A 16,567-nucleotide genomic window follows, 5' to 3' on the forward strand; every position below is an offset into this window, starting at 1 on the left:
ATTTATGCCTTGTCTTCCCAAACTGGGCCATATACTCTATGAGGATAAGTACTTTGTATTATTTTTCAAAGAGGCTGACACTCATTTGCATATTGTCATATTTAAAAATATATACACATATATGCGTAGTATATATATATGTTTATATATATATAACATTTTTATTTTTTATTTACTAGTTCAGTCTCTTAAAGTTTCTTGAAAGTTAGAAAAATGTGTTTTGTGGTGTTTTATACCATTCCTTATCTCAATAGACATTTATTTATTGACAAATATAAGCTGTTTTTCAAATAATAAAGGCTTTTAAAAAGTCAGGAATGGTCAGAACTTTTCAGAATTTGAAGTAAAGAAATTTTTACAAAGTTGAACACTAATCCACTGTGTTAACATTTACAGTTAGTAAATTTGTATACAGACACTTTGGGAAAGGACCTATTTTGCAAACTCACTGTTTAATGTAAATATACAGTTATCAATATAATCCTAACATCTGTGAATGGAGATGCGAATATTATCTTACATCTCTGAATCATTCTTCAGGAAAATTTCAGCACTTTTAAATAAATCTTCTATAATATTTTCCAATGTTTGCAAATGAAGCCACTATGATACAATAGGAAGAATGAAAACATTTCTTCCTCTATTACCATCAACAATTTCCAGATTACAGTTACTTGACATATAAATATTTACAACAAATTAAAAAGTGTTTTGCTAATGACATTACCACTATACAAAATATAATGAAACACTATGTGTTTTTTAAGAGAGTTATTGGCTGTTTTGAAGTATATTCTGAAACCATACACTAAAGGGTTCCATTATTATTTTCAGTAGGATAGTAAGTGGGTGTGTAGATCACTACCTATATCCCCTATCCTATCTAACAAGGAGGGAATATGCTAATTGACTGCCATGCCCTCAAAGATGGCTGTGCCCATAGCCACAAGATGGCGGCCCCAAGTCCCCTCAGCCCAGGGCCAGCCCAAGGTGTAGGCATGCCTCGGGTGTTGGCTGCCCAGCCACCCAGGGCTGGCCCGAAGTGCAGGCAATCCTCAGATGGCGGATGCCCAGCAGCCCAGGGCCGCCTGAGGCTCAGGTAACCAGGGCCAGCCAAGGCTTGGTCTGCTGGCAGTGGCAGCAGCAGAGGTGTGATGGGTGTCGCCTTCCCCTGATCACTGGGTCGCCTCCCACCCCTGAGGGCTTCTGGACTGTGAGAGGGGGCAGGCTGTGCTGAGGGACACCCCCTCCAGAGCATGAATTTTCATGCACCGGGCCTCTAGTCCTATCTAATAAAGACAGAATATGCAAATTGACTGTAACTCCACAACAAAGATGGCAGCACCCACAGCCAATAAGGAGGGAATATGCAAATTGATGTGACAAGGCGAGAGGTGGAAGGCGGCTCTGGCTGGAGCAAAGGCTGGAGCGAAGGCTGTGCCAGCAGCCAGGGGAAGAAGGCCTATTCTTGCACGAATCTTTGTGCACTGGGCCTCTAGTATCTATATAAACATATTTGTTGTATTTCTTGACTATTGGCATGTGTGTTAAATATTTTTCTTAAATTACAGTAGAGAGCCATTTTGTTGACTAAATTAGAGTGATATATTAATTTTAATATTTTCTGTATATAACTGGTTCCTAACATTATTTTTCATCAGAGTGTTTATCTTTTTTATAAGGCAAACAAGTAAAATAGTACATGTGATCACTATATTTGATGGTATAATTTTGCAGCCACTGAAATTACAATCATTTTGGTTTTGTTTTCTTGTTTAGTTTGGTTTGTTGTCTTAGTTTAAAATATTTCATGTATACATACATAATATTTAAAGAATGTCTTCAACCTTCAAAGAAAATAAGATAACTAAAATAGCTACTAAATATAAAAACACTTTTTAAATACATTTATCTTTATTGTTGAAAGTATTTACAGATGTCCCCTATTTCCCCCTTTGACTCCCTCCACCTGTAACCCTCCCCCCCAGAACTACCACACTATTGTCTGTGTCCATGGGTTTTGCATAAATGCATATAAATTCTTTGGTTAATCTCTTTCCCACCATCACACCCTTCCCTCTGAGATCTGTCAGTCTGTTCAATGCTTCCATGTCTCTGGATCTATTTTGTTAATCAGTTTATTTTATTCATTAGATTCCACATATAAGTGATGTCTTGTGATACTCCTGTTTAAAACACTTTTGGGAGTAAATTATAAGCCAAGAGCAAAAACTGAAAATTATACAACTTCCCTTTTATATTTTTGGAGATGATGTTCATTTTTTTCTGTCTGTATCATTTTTGTTGTTTTGAAGTTTATTTTATTCATTTTCTTTTTCAATTATAGCTGACATTCAATATGATTTTATATCAGTTTCAGGTGTACAGCAGAATAGTTAGACATTTACATAATTCATGAAGTTATACCCTTGATAAGACTAGTACCCACCTGGCACCATACATAGTTATTACAATATTTTTTACTATATTCCCTAAGCTGTAGTTTACATCTCTGTGACTATTGTGAAACTTTCAAATTGTTATTCTTAATCCCTTCACCTTTTTCACTCAGCCCAGCAACCCCTCCCATCTGACAAACAAGAGTTTGTTCTCTGTATCAGAGTCTATTTCTGTTATGTTTGTTTGTTTATTTTGTTCTTTACATTCCTTTTTTTTCTTTTTTATTGTTTAAAATATTATCAATAGTAATACATATATCTCCTTTTTCCCCCATTGACCTCCCCCCAGCTTCCCCCATTCCCCGGCACATGCCCTCACCCCCCTAGTGTCTGTGTCCATTGGTTATGCATATATGCATGCATGCACGTTCTTTAGTTGATCTCTTACCGCCCCCCATCTCCCCTGCCTTCCCGCTAAAGTTTGACAGTCTGCTTGATGCTTCTTTGTCTCTATATCTATTTTTGTTCATCAGTTTATGATGTTCATTATATTCCACCAATGAGTGAGGTCAGATGATATTTATCTTTTTTTGACTGGCTTATTTCACTTAGCATAATGCTCTCCAGTTCCAATGGTAAGAATTCCTTCTTTTTTACAGCAGCTTGGTATTGCATTGTGTAGATTTACGATAGTTTTCTAATGCACTCATCTGCTGATGGGCACTTAGGCTGTTTCCAAATCTTAGCTTTTGTAAATTGTGCTGCTATGAACATAGGGGTGCATATATCCTTTCAGATTGGTGTTTTTAGTTTCTTGGAATATATTCTTAGAAGTGGGATTGCTGGGTCAAATGGCAGTTCCATTTTTAGTGTTTTGAGGAAACTCCATACTGTTCTCAACAGTGGCTGCACCAGTCTGTATTCCCACCAGCAGTGCACGAGGGTTCCTTTTTCTCCACATCCTCTCCAGCACTTCTCATTTGTTGATTTGTTGATGATAGCCATTCTGACAGGTGTGAGATGGTACCGCATTGTCGTTTTGATTTGCATATCTAGGATGATTAGTGACTTTGAGCATGTTTTCATATGTGTCTTAGCCTTCCTTCTGTCCTCTTTCAAAAAGTGTATATTTAGGTTTATTGCCCATTTTTTTTTATTGGACTGTTTATCTTCCTTTTGTTAAGTTGTATGAGTTCCCTATAAATTTTGGAAATTCCACTTATAAGTGAAATTGTATGATATTTGTCTTTCTCTTTCTGACTTATTTCACTTAGTATTATACCCTCTGGGTCTATCCATGTTGTAACAAATGGTATGATTTTATTCTTTGTTTTTATAGATAAGTAATATTCCATTGTATAGGTGTATCAATTTTCTTTATCTAATTGTGCATTGGTGGGCACTTGTGTTGCTTCCATAGGTTGGCTAATGAGCATAGGGGTGCATATATATTTTTGAATTCATGTTTTGTGTTTCATTTGGATAAATATCCCAACATGGGTCATAAGTTTCTTCTAATTTTTAATTTCAACTTTAAAGGGACCTTCTACTGTTTTCAACAGTGGCTGTACCAATTTGCAGTCCCATCAACAATGTTCCAAGGTTCCCAATTCTCCACATCTTTACCAACACTTGTTTGTTGATTTATTGATAATAACCATTCAGATAGATGTGAGGTGATATTTCATTGTTGTTTTAATTCACATTCTTTTGATGACCATTAGTGATGTTGAGCATCTTTTCATATGTCTATTGGCCATCTGTATCCTCTCTTGCAGATGTGTTTATTCAGGTCCTCTGCCCATTTTTATTCAATTGTTTGTTTGTTTTTAAGTTGTATGAATTCTTTATAAATTTTGGATATTAATCCCTTATTGGGGATTATATTCTCCCAATTGGTAGGTTGTCTTTTCATTTTGTTGATGGTTTCCTTTGTTCCAAAACTTTTTAGTTTGATGTAGTTCCATTTGTTTATTCTTTCTTTTGTTTCTGTGTCTCTTTTTTATGCCAGAACCATGCCATTTTGATTATTATAGCCTTACTAGAAGCCCGGTGCACAAAATTCGTGCACGGCGGGGGGTTGTCCCTCAGCCCAGCCTGTACCCTCTCCAATCTGGGACTCCTGGAGGGATGTCCGACTGCCCGTTTACGCCCGATCCTAGTGGGATCGGGCCTAAACGGGCAGTCGGACATCCCTCTCACAATCCAGGACTGCTGGCTCCCAACTGCTTGCCTGCCTGCCTTCCTGATTGGCCCTAACCGCTTCTGCCTGCCAGCCTGATCACCCCCTAACCACTCCGCTGCCAGCCTGGTTGATGCTTAACTGCTCCCCTGCCAGCCTGTTTGCCCCCAACTTCCCTCCTCTGCCAGCCTGGTCACCCCTAACTGCCCTCTCCTGCAGGGTTGATCACCTCCAACTGCCCTCCCTTGCAAGCCTGGTCCCTCTCAACTGCCCTCCCTTGTAGGCCTGGTCCCTCTCAACTGCCCTCCCTTGTAGGCCGGGTGCCTCCCAACTGCCCTCTCCTGCTGGCCATCTTGTAGTGGCCATCTTGTGTCCACATGGAGGCAGGATCTTTGACCACATGGGGGCAGCTATATTGTGTGTTGCAGTGATGATCAATCTGTATATTACTCTTTTATTAGATAGGATAGAGGCCTGGTACAGGGGTGGGGGCCAGCTGGTTTGCCCTGAAGGGTGTCACAGATAAGGGTGGGGGTTCCCTTGGGGTGTGGGGCGGCCTGAGCGAGGGGCCTATGGTGGTTTGCAGGCCAGCCACGCCCCCTGGCAACCCAAGGGGAGGCCCTGGTATCTGGAATTTATTTTCCTTCTACAATTGAAACTTTGTAGCCTGGGGCGGCAGCCATTTCTGTGGCAGTTAATTCACCTTCTACAATTGAAACTTTGTTGCCTTAAGCGGGTGAGCCCAGCCAGGGTGTGTGGAAAGCTTTGCTTCCCCTGTTGCCTCCGGCAACCCTGGCCTGCTCTCTCAAGCTCCATTCTGCCGCCATTTGTTTGAATTTGTTTACCTTCTATAATTGAAACTTTGTAGCTTGAGTGGAGGCTGAGGCCTGCAACGGCTATGGAAAGCTTGGCTTGCTCTGTTACCTGGGAAACCTTGCTCTCTGTGGCTGTAGCCATCTTAGATTGGGGTTAATTTGCATACTCGCCCTGATTGGTTGGTGGGTGTGGCTTGGCTGGTGGGCGTGGCTTATGTAGCAGAGTGATGGTTAATTTGCATATTACCATTTTATTAGAGAGGATAGTATTCTTTGATATCAGATAGCATGACACCTCCATCTTTGATCTTCTTTTCAATTTGTCTATGACTATTTGGGATCTTTTGTGGTTTTGTATGCATTTTATACTTATGTATTCTAGTTTTGTGAAAAAAAATGGTATTTTTAATTAGGATAGAATTAAAATTTAAGATTGCTTTGGATAGGGTAGGCATTTTAAAGATGTTAATCCGTCCTATCAATGAGAATGGTATATGTTTCCATTTACTTGTATCTTCAATTACTTTCTGCCATGTAATATAATTTTCTGATATTGCTTACCTCCTTGATTAAATTTGTTCTTATGTATTTTTGATGCAGTTGTAATGGGATTGTTTTCTTAATTTCTTTTCTGATGATTTTTATTGGTGTATAAAAATGAAACTGATTTCTGAATATTAATAGTGTACCCTGCTACTTTACTAAATTCATTTATCAATTTTAATACCTTTTGGTGGACTCTTTAGGTTCTCTACGTGTAGTATCATGTCATCTGTAAATAATGACAGTTTTACTTCTTCCCTTCCAATTTGGATTCCTTTTATTTTTTCACTAGAGGCTCGGTGCATAAAATTCTTGCACAGAGGGGGTTCCTCAGCCTGGCCTACACCCTCTCCAATCTGGGACACCCTGGGGGATATCCAACTGGGATTGGGCCTAAACTGGCAGTCGGACATCCCTCTTGCAATCCGGCATGACTGGCTCCTAACCGCTTGCCTGCCTGCCTGCCTGACTTCCCCTAACCCCTCTGCCTGCCTGCCTGGTCACCCCTAACCCCTCTGCCTGCTGGCCTGATTGTCCCTACCTTGACCCCCTGCCGGCCTGACTGCCCCTAACCTCTCTGCCTGCCTGCCTGATCGCCTCTAACTGCCCTCTCCTGCCAGCCTGATCTTGCCCCCAACTGCCCTCCCCTGCAGGCCTGATCACCCCTAATAACCTCTGCCTCGGCCCCACCACTATGACTTTGTCCAGAAGGAAGTTGAACGTCTGGAAGATGGCTGGTCGACCCGGTCTAATTAGCATATTATTGTTTTATTAGTATAGATAGATTATATAGGATAGGATTGCTTAAATGGGGGGGGGGAGCCTTTTTCAGCAGGAGGAGATGCTCTTGGCAGACAAAAACACATAATACCTATATCTGGACTGATAGTCAGCCATATGCACTATACTGCCAAACCGGTCATTAAAAAATTGAATCACATTCTTACACCTTACACCAAATAGCTATTTCCCTTAAAACCCTTCCTTAGCCCCCACCTTAGGTTCTGCCTTCACAGTTAACCCAGATTTGGTTCTGATTGATCGGTTTCTATGCCAGTCAGCATCAAAAACTCCGCCTCCTAGGCAGCCATTGGCTTCTTGCTATTCACCCAGATTTGGTTCTGATTGGTCGGTTTCTATAACAGTCAGCATCTCCGGGCCTATCTCCAGGCCTGAGCATAGTGGCGGGGCTGATTAGAAGCTGCCCCAGGCTGCTGGTATCAGCTAAACTGCTGCCCTCTGGGAGAGAGAGAGGCTTGGCTGCTGGCGAGGGAGAGAGAAGCAGGGTCTGATCACCCAGCTTCTCTATCTGGGCCTCGCCAGCAGCTGCTGCTGCTGATGATCAGCCCCACCTCTCTCTCTCTCTGAGAGGTCAGCAATTTAGTCCGCTCGCTTGCTGCATGTGCAGCCTGGTGAATGGTCAAGCCTCTGGTCATTGTGAATGTTACGACCCTGGCCCTTTATATAGAGAGACTAGAGGCCTGTTGCATGAAATTCGTGCATAGGAGGGGTGGTCCCTCAGCCCAGCCTGCACTGTCTCCAATCTGGGACATCCCTTTCACAATCCAGGACTGCTGGCTCCCAACCGATCGCCTGCCTGCCTGCCTTATTGCCCCTAACTGCTTCTGCCTGCCAGCCTGATCACCACCCAACCACTCCCTTGCAAGCCTGATCGACGCCTAACTGCTCCCCTGCCGGCCTGATTGCCCCTAACTGCCCTCCCCTGCACATCTGGTCACCCCCAACTGTCCTCCTCTGCAGGCCTGATTTCCTCAACTGCCCTCCCTTTCAGGCCTAGTCCCTCCCAACTGTCCTCCCCTGCTGTCCTGATTGCCCACAACTGCCCTTCCCAGCTGTCCATCTTGTGGTGGCCATCTTGTGTCCACATGGGGGTGGCCATTTTTGACCACATGGGGGCAGCCATCTTCTGTGTTGGAGAGATGGCCAATTTGCATATTACCTTTTTATTAGATAGGATTTCTTTCTTTCTTTTTTTTTTTTTATCTGAGAGTTGTGGGCAGGACTTCTGATGGGATTTATTTTTAATCTCCTTACTACCAAGACTACATCATCATCTACTTCTTTTTGGCCTAAGATTGGGCTTTCCAATTTCGTAGCAAGATTTCAAGGATAATGTTTTTGCTTAGTTTCCTCTTTGTGAAAATTTCTATATCTACTAAGATAGCTATTAGATTATTGCTTGTTATTATCTGTGTAATAGATTTATACAAGATTAATGAATTCATATTATATTTGTAAAAGTAGACATCTGTTTTCTTAAGTAAAATTCTATGACTTAATTAGAGTAATAAACATGTAAAATGGCAATGCAGAATGGACTTGTAGATATAAATACAACATATAAAATATATTTTTGGTAGATCAATATAGCTTCATGTTTTACCTAGTTTGGGTTTTATTAAATAACCATTTCATATTGGATGTAGAAATTTTGGCAGAAATAAAATAAATTGATTTTCTAGTTATAATCACTTATAATGAGAATCGAAAATGAGCAGTTTCTCTGTGTTTCTGGTTTTATTAGTTGGTGTCTATTCTTGTCAAAGGAAGAAAATACTAGAAATTAACTCATTCTAATTTTAACCCCTTCCATTTAACATTTTCAAAGACAATTGACATTATCCTTCAAGGAAAATGTGAGGTTCTTGGACTCTACTACTTTCTGAGGATAGAACTTGAAAATGAACATTTTTTTTCTGATATAAAAGTTCTAGAGTTAATTTTTACTTTTTCAAAGCTTGATAATAAATATGGCATGTGGTCATGTTAATCTTAATATTCTTTTTACTAAATGAAACTGATAAAGAATTGAGAATTTGGTCCCAGAATTCAAATAGAATCTATATGTATTACAGGCTACTATGTTGTTTATGACCGTCGGGTAATGACGTCATGTAGCAATACCCATCTTCCTCTCCCTAGCAACTAGCCTCCTTGCAATTTTTTCAGCCCAGGAACACGACTTGCTTTATAGCCAGGTGGGAACATTTGACACTGTAACCAAATGTCTGTGAAGTGTTTTTCCATGCCTCATCTCATTTGATCCTCACAAAAGTCCTGGAATAGGTATATAGGAGACTCAGTGGAATCCTATTTTCCTTTCATTAGCTGGAAAAACGGAGATTTAGAAAGCTGAGAAACTTGACCTGACTGAAAAGAAATAAGAAATGGTGGACCTTCAAAATGATGTCAGGTTTTCTCACTGCACAGAATAGAGTCAAACATTGCTGCAGTTAAATATTTTACCCTTTTTTCTCCTTGCATGATCCATAATAATAATCTGCTTCATGTTGATATTTATCGTTGTGTTGCTGACAATTACCTGAAAGACAAGTTGGGGTGCTTCATTGGGCTGGAAAAAGTTTAGCTAAATCAGAAAGCAGGTCTAATTAAGCAAGTTTATTCTATATCTATAAAAGGCTCAGTTGACTTGTGCATGCGTGATACATATAAAGCTCTCACTGGTGCCAATCGCACGTTGTGTGGTTCCATCTGTCATTATTGATCATGAATTTGGTTGACACTTCTATTATAGAGAAAGGGCAAATAACGATATTAAAATATTTCTTCTAGCCCTAGTCAGTTTTGCTCAGTGGATAGAGCATCGGCCTGCGAACTGAAAGGTCCCAGGTTCAATTCTGGTCAAGGGCACATGCCCAGGTTGTGGGCCCAATCCCCAGTGGGAGCCTTGCAGGAGGCAGCTGATCTATGATTTTCTCTCATCATGGATGTTTCTATATCTCTCTCCCTCTTCCTTCCTCTCTGAAATCAATAAAAATATATAAATAAATAAATAAATAAATAAATAAATAAACAAACAAAATATTTCTTCTAATTGATTTCCTTTCAATGTGCACGAATTCGTGCACCAGGCCACTAGTATTTCTATAACTTTCTATGTTAAAATTCAACAAAATTATGAAGTCAGAAAGATATAAAGCAATATATTGTACATATTATAAGGACAACATTTATTAAAATTAGAATCAATCTTCAACTATATACATATTAGTTTTAATAATAGCATATATAATCTTAAAGAGCAGTTGAGTAAGAACAGCATAATTATTTGCTAACTATAAAGTAATGTCCCTAAAATTTCCATTCTAGAATAATTATTTTCAGTAAGATATGAGAAGAGAAATTATGTTAGGCAGCTGAGAAAATTAGTGAATGAATGAAAGATCACAGTAATTTTTAAAAAACAATAAAGATAACATTAAATACAATATACTAAATCAGTGGCTTTGTATTTACAAACTGATATGATAGAGACTTTTTATTATCAACCTTGCTTATATTTTCAATGAATTAATTATAAATTTGTTTTCATGTATTGCAGATTACGTACACAAAAATAAATCTCTGCCTGGAAATTTATTCAATTGCTAAAGTTTTCTTCAAGTTTTCTGTCTCAGATGATTAAGTCACATCAAATACTATCATTGATTCCAGCCCTGGCCAGTGGTGCTCAGTGGTTAGAGCACTGACCCACACACTAAAACATTTAATCCTAATAGCAAAGGTTTATTCTCAATGTGTATTCCAAAGAATGAAATGCTAAGAGACATAGAAGAGAGAACAAAAAAGACCCTCAAATGAGGATAGAAAGAAAAGAACACTTGAAGACTGATTAGAAATTTTCAAAAATCACTTAGATGAAAGACTATAAACTTAAATCAATGGATTTAAGAAGCCAAGAAAACCTCAAACTTATAAGTGAAAGAAAAACCCATACCTGAAAACATTATATTAAAGCTGTGGAATATCAAAGACAAAGAGATTTTAAAAGTAGCTGGTAGAAAAAAGAAATACACTTTAAAGTGTAAGACTTTGAGCTTACTTCTCTACAGCAATAATGGACAGCGGAATAATATCCTTATGTGCTGAAAGAAAATACTGCTAACCTACAATCCTATGTACAAGGAAAATATTCTTTAAGAATGAGCTTAAAATATTTTTATAAAATCGTATTAGAAAGTTCACTAAAGATATTTTTAAATGATGAACTTTAGGCAAAAGGAAAGTAATCACAAATTTGGAAAGTCTATGATGAAAGAAGGAAGTACTGTAAGGGCAAATAAGCTAGCATATATCTGAATAATTCTAAATAAAAATGCAGGTATAAAATTACTATAATTTCCAATAATTTTTAATTAAACAAGAGAGAATTAAAATTCATGGCTTGGTAACAAATGTTAGAATGTGAATAAAATAAGCAAACTCTTCTAATATTCTTACTTTGCCCAGAAGGATGGTAAAGGTACTAATCAATGTTTTTAGCTAACTTAAGATGCATGTTGCATGCTTTTGGATAATCAATAAAATAATAGAAACAGAATAATTAAATTCACAACTAGTAGCAGGAAAAACTGAAATAAAGAAGTAATCCATCAATCTAAAATAAGACAATCAAAGAAAAAACAAATAGAAAGTACAAAATAAGAAGGTACATTTGTACCCAAATATACCAGTAGTTATAGTATATGTAAATGAATAAAGTGCTAAGAGTTCTGAGTAAAATAGAAAGATCATCAGACTTTCTGGGAAAAAATAGAATATAATCACATGCTGTTGAAAAAGAGATGCTAACTCATCTCTATTTCTCTGGATACTTCCCCATCTCTATATCTCTATATTAGTTGCATGAACTAATCCCCCTACCTGGAATGTCTGCTCATGCTTACCAACCTAATCGTTTTCTTTATATCTGGAAATCACAGCTCAAGTATCACCTTCTTTGAGATGCCTTGTTGAAACACTTAGGAAGTCAGTCCTCCTAAGTGTTATTCAGTTCTTTACTTTCTACCCTAGAATAGTTTATTTTACTTCAGTTTTATAAATTAGCTATTTATATGTCTGCCTATTTTATTAGACCATAAACTTATAGGCAGACAAGATGGTTTTCTAACCATTCATTTTTTTAAAATTCTTAGCAGTTATATAGGAAGAACTAAAAACATTAAATTCAAGCTCAGCCAGTGTTGCTCAGTTGGTTGAGCAACGCCCCATACCCCAGGAGGTTGCCCTGGTTGCAGGCTTGATTCCCAGTAAAGGATGTGCAGGAGGCATCCCATCAATGTTTCTCATCAATGTTTCTCTCTTCCTCTCCCTTCTTCTCTCTGAAATCAATAAAAACATTTTTAAAGAAAAAAAAATCACATTAAATTCTTGAATAAAACTAGAATTAGAAAGACAGTTTAAAGATATTTGTTGAAAGAAGCAAGAACTTCTTTCAACAAATAACAGATTGGCAGTGAAAAGAGCAATAGTTTAAAATGTATATGAAATAACAGGAAAAGAATATGATACAGGGAACATTTGGTGTGGTAGTCCTAAAATCTTTTAGTATCTTGCTGGAAGGATAACAGGTAAAGCTGTACAGTTTTATATTGTACAGCTCAAGAGGTTGCTATAAATATCTAATCAAGGATGTGATTGTGTTGTGCAGTGCAATCTTAAGTGGTCACATACAATTTCTTTAATTAAATAAAGCCCATTGTTAGCACCCAGGAAATAATTGTCATTAATTATGAACATTTGGAGTAATTAAGAAAGGGACTATATTTTGACTACTCTAAATAATGAGAGAAGTATGTAACACCTTTTAGAAATCTTCCTATCAAAAACAAATATATTAGGTACAAAGTGTAGCAAGTTTTAATTACATGGAAAAAAATCACAGTTAAGCCAGATAAATGAACATGTTGCTGTGGGTTGAAAACCACATTCACCTGTAGTACAATGTGTGAAGTTTGCTTAAGGTTTACATGTGATATTATGACTGGCAGTCAAATAAGTAGAGGACAAATAATTTAGAAAATAAAAGTGTATACCATGTTAATTTATTAAAAATGGGTATCCAAAGCCTGGGGACTGAGTTGTTCTGAGTTGTTGTTGTTGTTGTTGTTGTTGTTGTTCTTCTTCTTCTTCTTCTTCTTCTTCTTCTTCTTCTTCTTCTTCTTCTTCAAGAATATCATTCAACATTTCATGTAATACTGGTTTGGTCGTGATGAACTCCTTTAGCTTTTTCTAGTCTATGAAGCTTTTTATCTGAACTTCAATTTTAATTGATATCTTTGCTGGGTAGAGTAATCTTGGATGGAGTTTCTTGCTCTTCGTCAATTTGAATATTTTCTGTCAATCCCTTCTGGCCTGCAAAATTTCTGTTGAGAAATCAACTGACAGTCTTAGGGCACTCCCTGCTTTTCTCTTGCTGTTTTTAAGGTTCTCTCTTTGTCTTTAACATTTGGCATTTTCATTATTATGCATCTTGGTGTTAGCCTCTTTGTGTTAGTCTCTTGTTTGGGACTCTGTGCTTCTTGGATGTGTAAGTATATTTCTTTCACCAGGTAGGGGAAGTTTTCTGTCATTATTTCTTTTTTTTAAATATGTTACTGATTTCAAAGAGGAAGGAAGTTGGAGAAAGAGATAGAAACATCAATGATGAGAAATAATCATTGATTAGCTGACTCCTGCATGCCCTACCCTGGGGATAGAGCCTGGAAACCAGACATGTGCCCTGACCAGGAATTGAACTGTAATCTCCTGGTTCATAGGTCAATGCTCAACCACTGAGCCACATTGGCCAAACTATTTCTTCAAATAGATTTCCAATTTCTTGCTCCCTCTTTTCTCCTTCAGGCACTGCCATGATGAGAATGTTGGTACGCTTGAAGTTGTCCCAGAGGCTCCTTATATAATCTTCATATTTTTTATTCTATTTTTCTTTCTGCTCTTCTGACTGGGTGTTTTATGATTCTTTGTATTCCAAATTGCTGATTTGATTCTTCGTGTCCTCTGCTCTACTGTTGAATCCCTATAAATTATTCTTCATTTCAGCTAGTGTATCCTTCATTCCTGACTGGTTCTTTTTATGTTGTTCATGTTCTCACTAATTTCCTTGAAAATCTCACTAAGTTCCTTGACCATTGTTTTGAACTTTGTAGATAGTAGTTTTCTTGCTTCCATTTTATTTCATGCTTTTTCTGGAGATTTCTTCTGTTTTTTTCATTTGTGACATGTTTCTTTGTCTCTGCATTTTGGCTGCTTCCCTGTGTTTATTTCTATGTGTTATATAGAACTTCTGTGTTTCCTGGGATTGGTAGAGTGGCTTTGTGTAGTATGTGCCCTATAGGGCCCAATGGCTCAGCCTCCCCAGTCACCTGAGCTGGGCACTTTAGGTGCACCTCTGGGTGGGCTGTGTGCATTTTCCTGTTGTTGTTGAGCCTTGATTGCTGTTGGCATCACTGAGAGGTATTGACCTCCAAGCCAATCAGCTAAGAGGACCAGCTGGAACTACAGTGGAAGAGCTGCTGTGAAGGAGACATTCCTATGAAGCAGGATTTTCGTCAGTGGGGATTTGGTGCTCACTGAGTCTGCCCCTTGAGTGTGTTACTCATGGATGTGGTAGAGTTTTAATCTTGCATTGTTTGAAGCTGTCCAATGGGTGCACTGGCTCTGGGGCCTCCTGGGAGGTATAAAGTCAGCCACTACCTGTGCCCTGCCTAGGGCCACGCATCATGAGTTACAGAGTGATCTGCAGATGGTTGCTACTTGTGTTGGGCTTGGAAATGCCTAGGAGAGGCCAAACTGTGAACCATGAAAAGCTGTTGCTAGTGCCAAGCCTAGAACCACCTATTGAGAGGTATGGGGCATATTGAGTACAGCTACTACTTGTTTTAGAGATTTTAGGAAAGTATGAAGCCTGAGCCAATACAGGCCATTCATATAGAAAAACCACTCCAAACAGCTTGAGAGGGGCTGCAAATTAGATGGGACAGGATCTCATGGAATCATCAGGTCCTGAGGGACAGTGTGGGCCAGGTTGATGGAGACTCAGCTATGGTTCCTGCCAGTCAGCTCTGTGTGGGCAGAGATCTCAGCAGAGGAAGGATGACCTGTGTGAGCACTTTTGTCTAGGAGAAAGATGCCCCCAGTTCTTGCCCTAATGCCAGACAGTTTGGTTCCTCACCATATGGCCTTGGATCCCTTCAATCTGCTGCCCCAGCACTGGAGTTCAGAGGGAGTGAGTCCAAGTAAGTTTGTGTACAGGCCCTTTAAGAGGAACTGCCTAGGAATCTTACCAACCCTTCTGTCTCCCTCAGCCTCATTTCCCTCTGGTTTTTACAGACCAAAATTACAGGGACTTTCCTTCCCAGCAAGGAACCCTTGATGAAGGGCTAGGACTCCTTGCTCCTCACTGGGACCTCCACAGCCAAGATATCCCTCCTGATTAAAAACAACAACAACAACAACAAATGCCACATGCGGGTGTTGGACCAGCCCATTCTGTGCCTCCATCCTTCCCCAGCTGAAACTCCTGTGCCTAAATATGACTCCATCCACCTCTTATACTCCTTCCCTGTTGCTGGATATATTTTAAAATAGCTTTTCACAATAAGAATAGCTATTGCCTTACTCTGGTTGGTGTGCCTCAGTTGGTTGAGCTTCCTCCCATGCACTGAGAGGTATTTGGTTCGATTCCTGGTCAGGGCACATGCCCAGGTTATGAGCTAGATCCCCAGTTGAGGGTATGCTAGAGGAAGCTAATCGATGTATCTCTCTCATCAATGTTTCTCTCTTCTCCTTGTCCCTTTCTCTCTCTCTCTCTCTCTCTTTCTCTCTCTCTCTCTCTCTCAAATCAATAAAAACATATTCTTTAAAAAAAAAAGAATAACCATTGGCTTATTGCAACATATTTTACCTGTTTCAACATTTCTTTCCTACAGATCCTCCTGCTGTGGAACCAGCATTTTTGGAAATCCGGCAAGGACAAGAGCGAAGTGTCACTATGAGCTGCCGGGTTCTGAGAGCCTATCCCATACGGGTACTGACCTATGAGTGGCGCTTGGGCAACAAATTATTACGGACAGGTCAGTTTGACTCTCAAGAGTACACAGAGTACCCGGTGAAGAGTCTTTCCAATGAAAACTATGGGGTTTATAACTGTAGCATCATAAATGAAGCTGGAGCAGGGAGATGCAGCTTTCTTGTTACAGGTAAGATCCCAAATATTTTGTGTGTGTGTGTGTGTGTGTGTGTGTGTGTGTGTGTGTGTATATATATATATATATATATATATATATATATATATATATATTAGATCAAGGTATCTTAAGCTTATGCCAATATAAGAATGAAAGCATTTTGAAAATTTATGACACATACTATGAGCAGCTCAACTGTTCTGGTTAGAACTCTATTCATTTGTTTTGATGGAAATTCTATTTTAGTAGTTAAGATAGTTTATGTGCCTATAAATTAAACAGAAGTTTATGTGAATTCAAGTAGAGTTGGTGATAAGGTTAGTTAACTAACTTTATTTAGATAAAATTTCAGATGTTAATGAATACATATTTTACTCTGCAATTCTAAAATCCCTTGGGAACCAACACCTGTTTGATTTCTTAATAGCAGAAGAGTTTTTTTCTGTATAATTTGTTCTTAATTATTTATTACTCTTAATTTGTGGTGAATTTCTATTTTGTCCTTGGCTTACTGTATATTTACAAACATTCAAAGGGAAAGCAGTAAAGTCGTATTGTGCATAACGAATTAGAAGTATCAACGTTTTTGTTATTATTTTTTTTCTTTATTGATTAAGG

General features: G+C 38.7%; 1 protein-coding gene across 2 annotated transcripts in view; it reads left to right on the forward strand.

Moving 5' to 3' along the window:
• MDGA2 (MAM domain containing glycosylphosphatidylinositol anchor 2) overlaps nt 1-16,567 on the forward strand; it is a 981,798-nt gene that overhangs the window by 801,836 nt on the left and 163,395 nt on the right. For both annotated transcript variants that reach the window (XM_079779348.1, XM_079779347.1), the window contains exon 9: nt 15,692-15,961. In XM_079779348.1, the coding sequence (XP_079635474.1) occupies nt 15,692-15,961 (270 nt within the window). The remainder of the gene's footprint in view (nt 1-15,691; nt 15,962-16,567) is intronic.

The sequence above is a fragment of the Cnephaeus nilssonii genome, assembly GCF_951640355.1.
Source record: "Cnephaeus nilssonii genome assembly, chromosome: 1".
Classification (NCBI taxonomy): Eukaryota; Metazoa; Chordata; class Mammalia; order Chiroptera; family Vespertilionidae; genus Cnephaeus; species Cnephaeus nilssonii.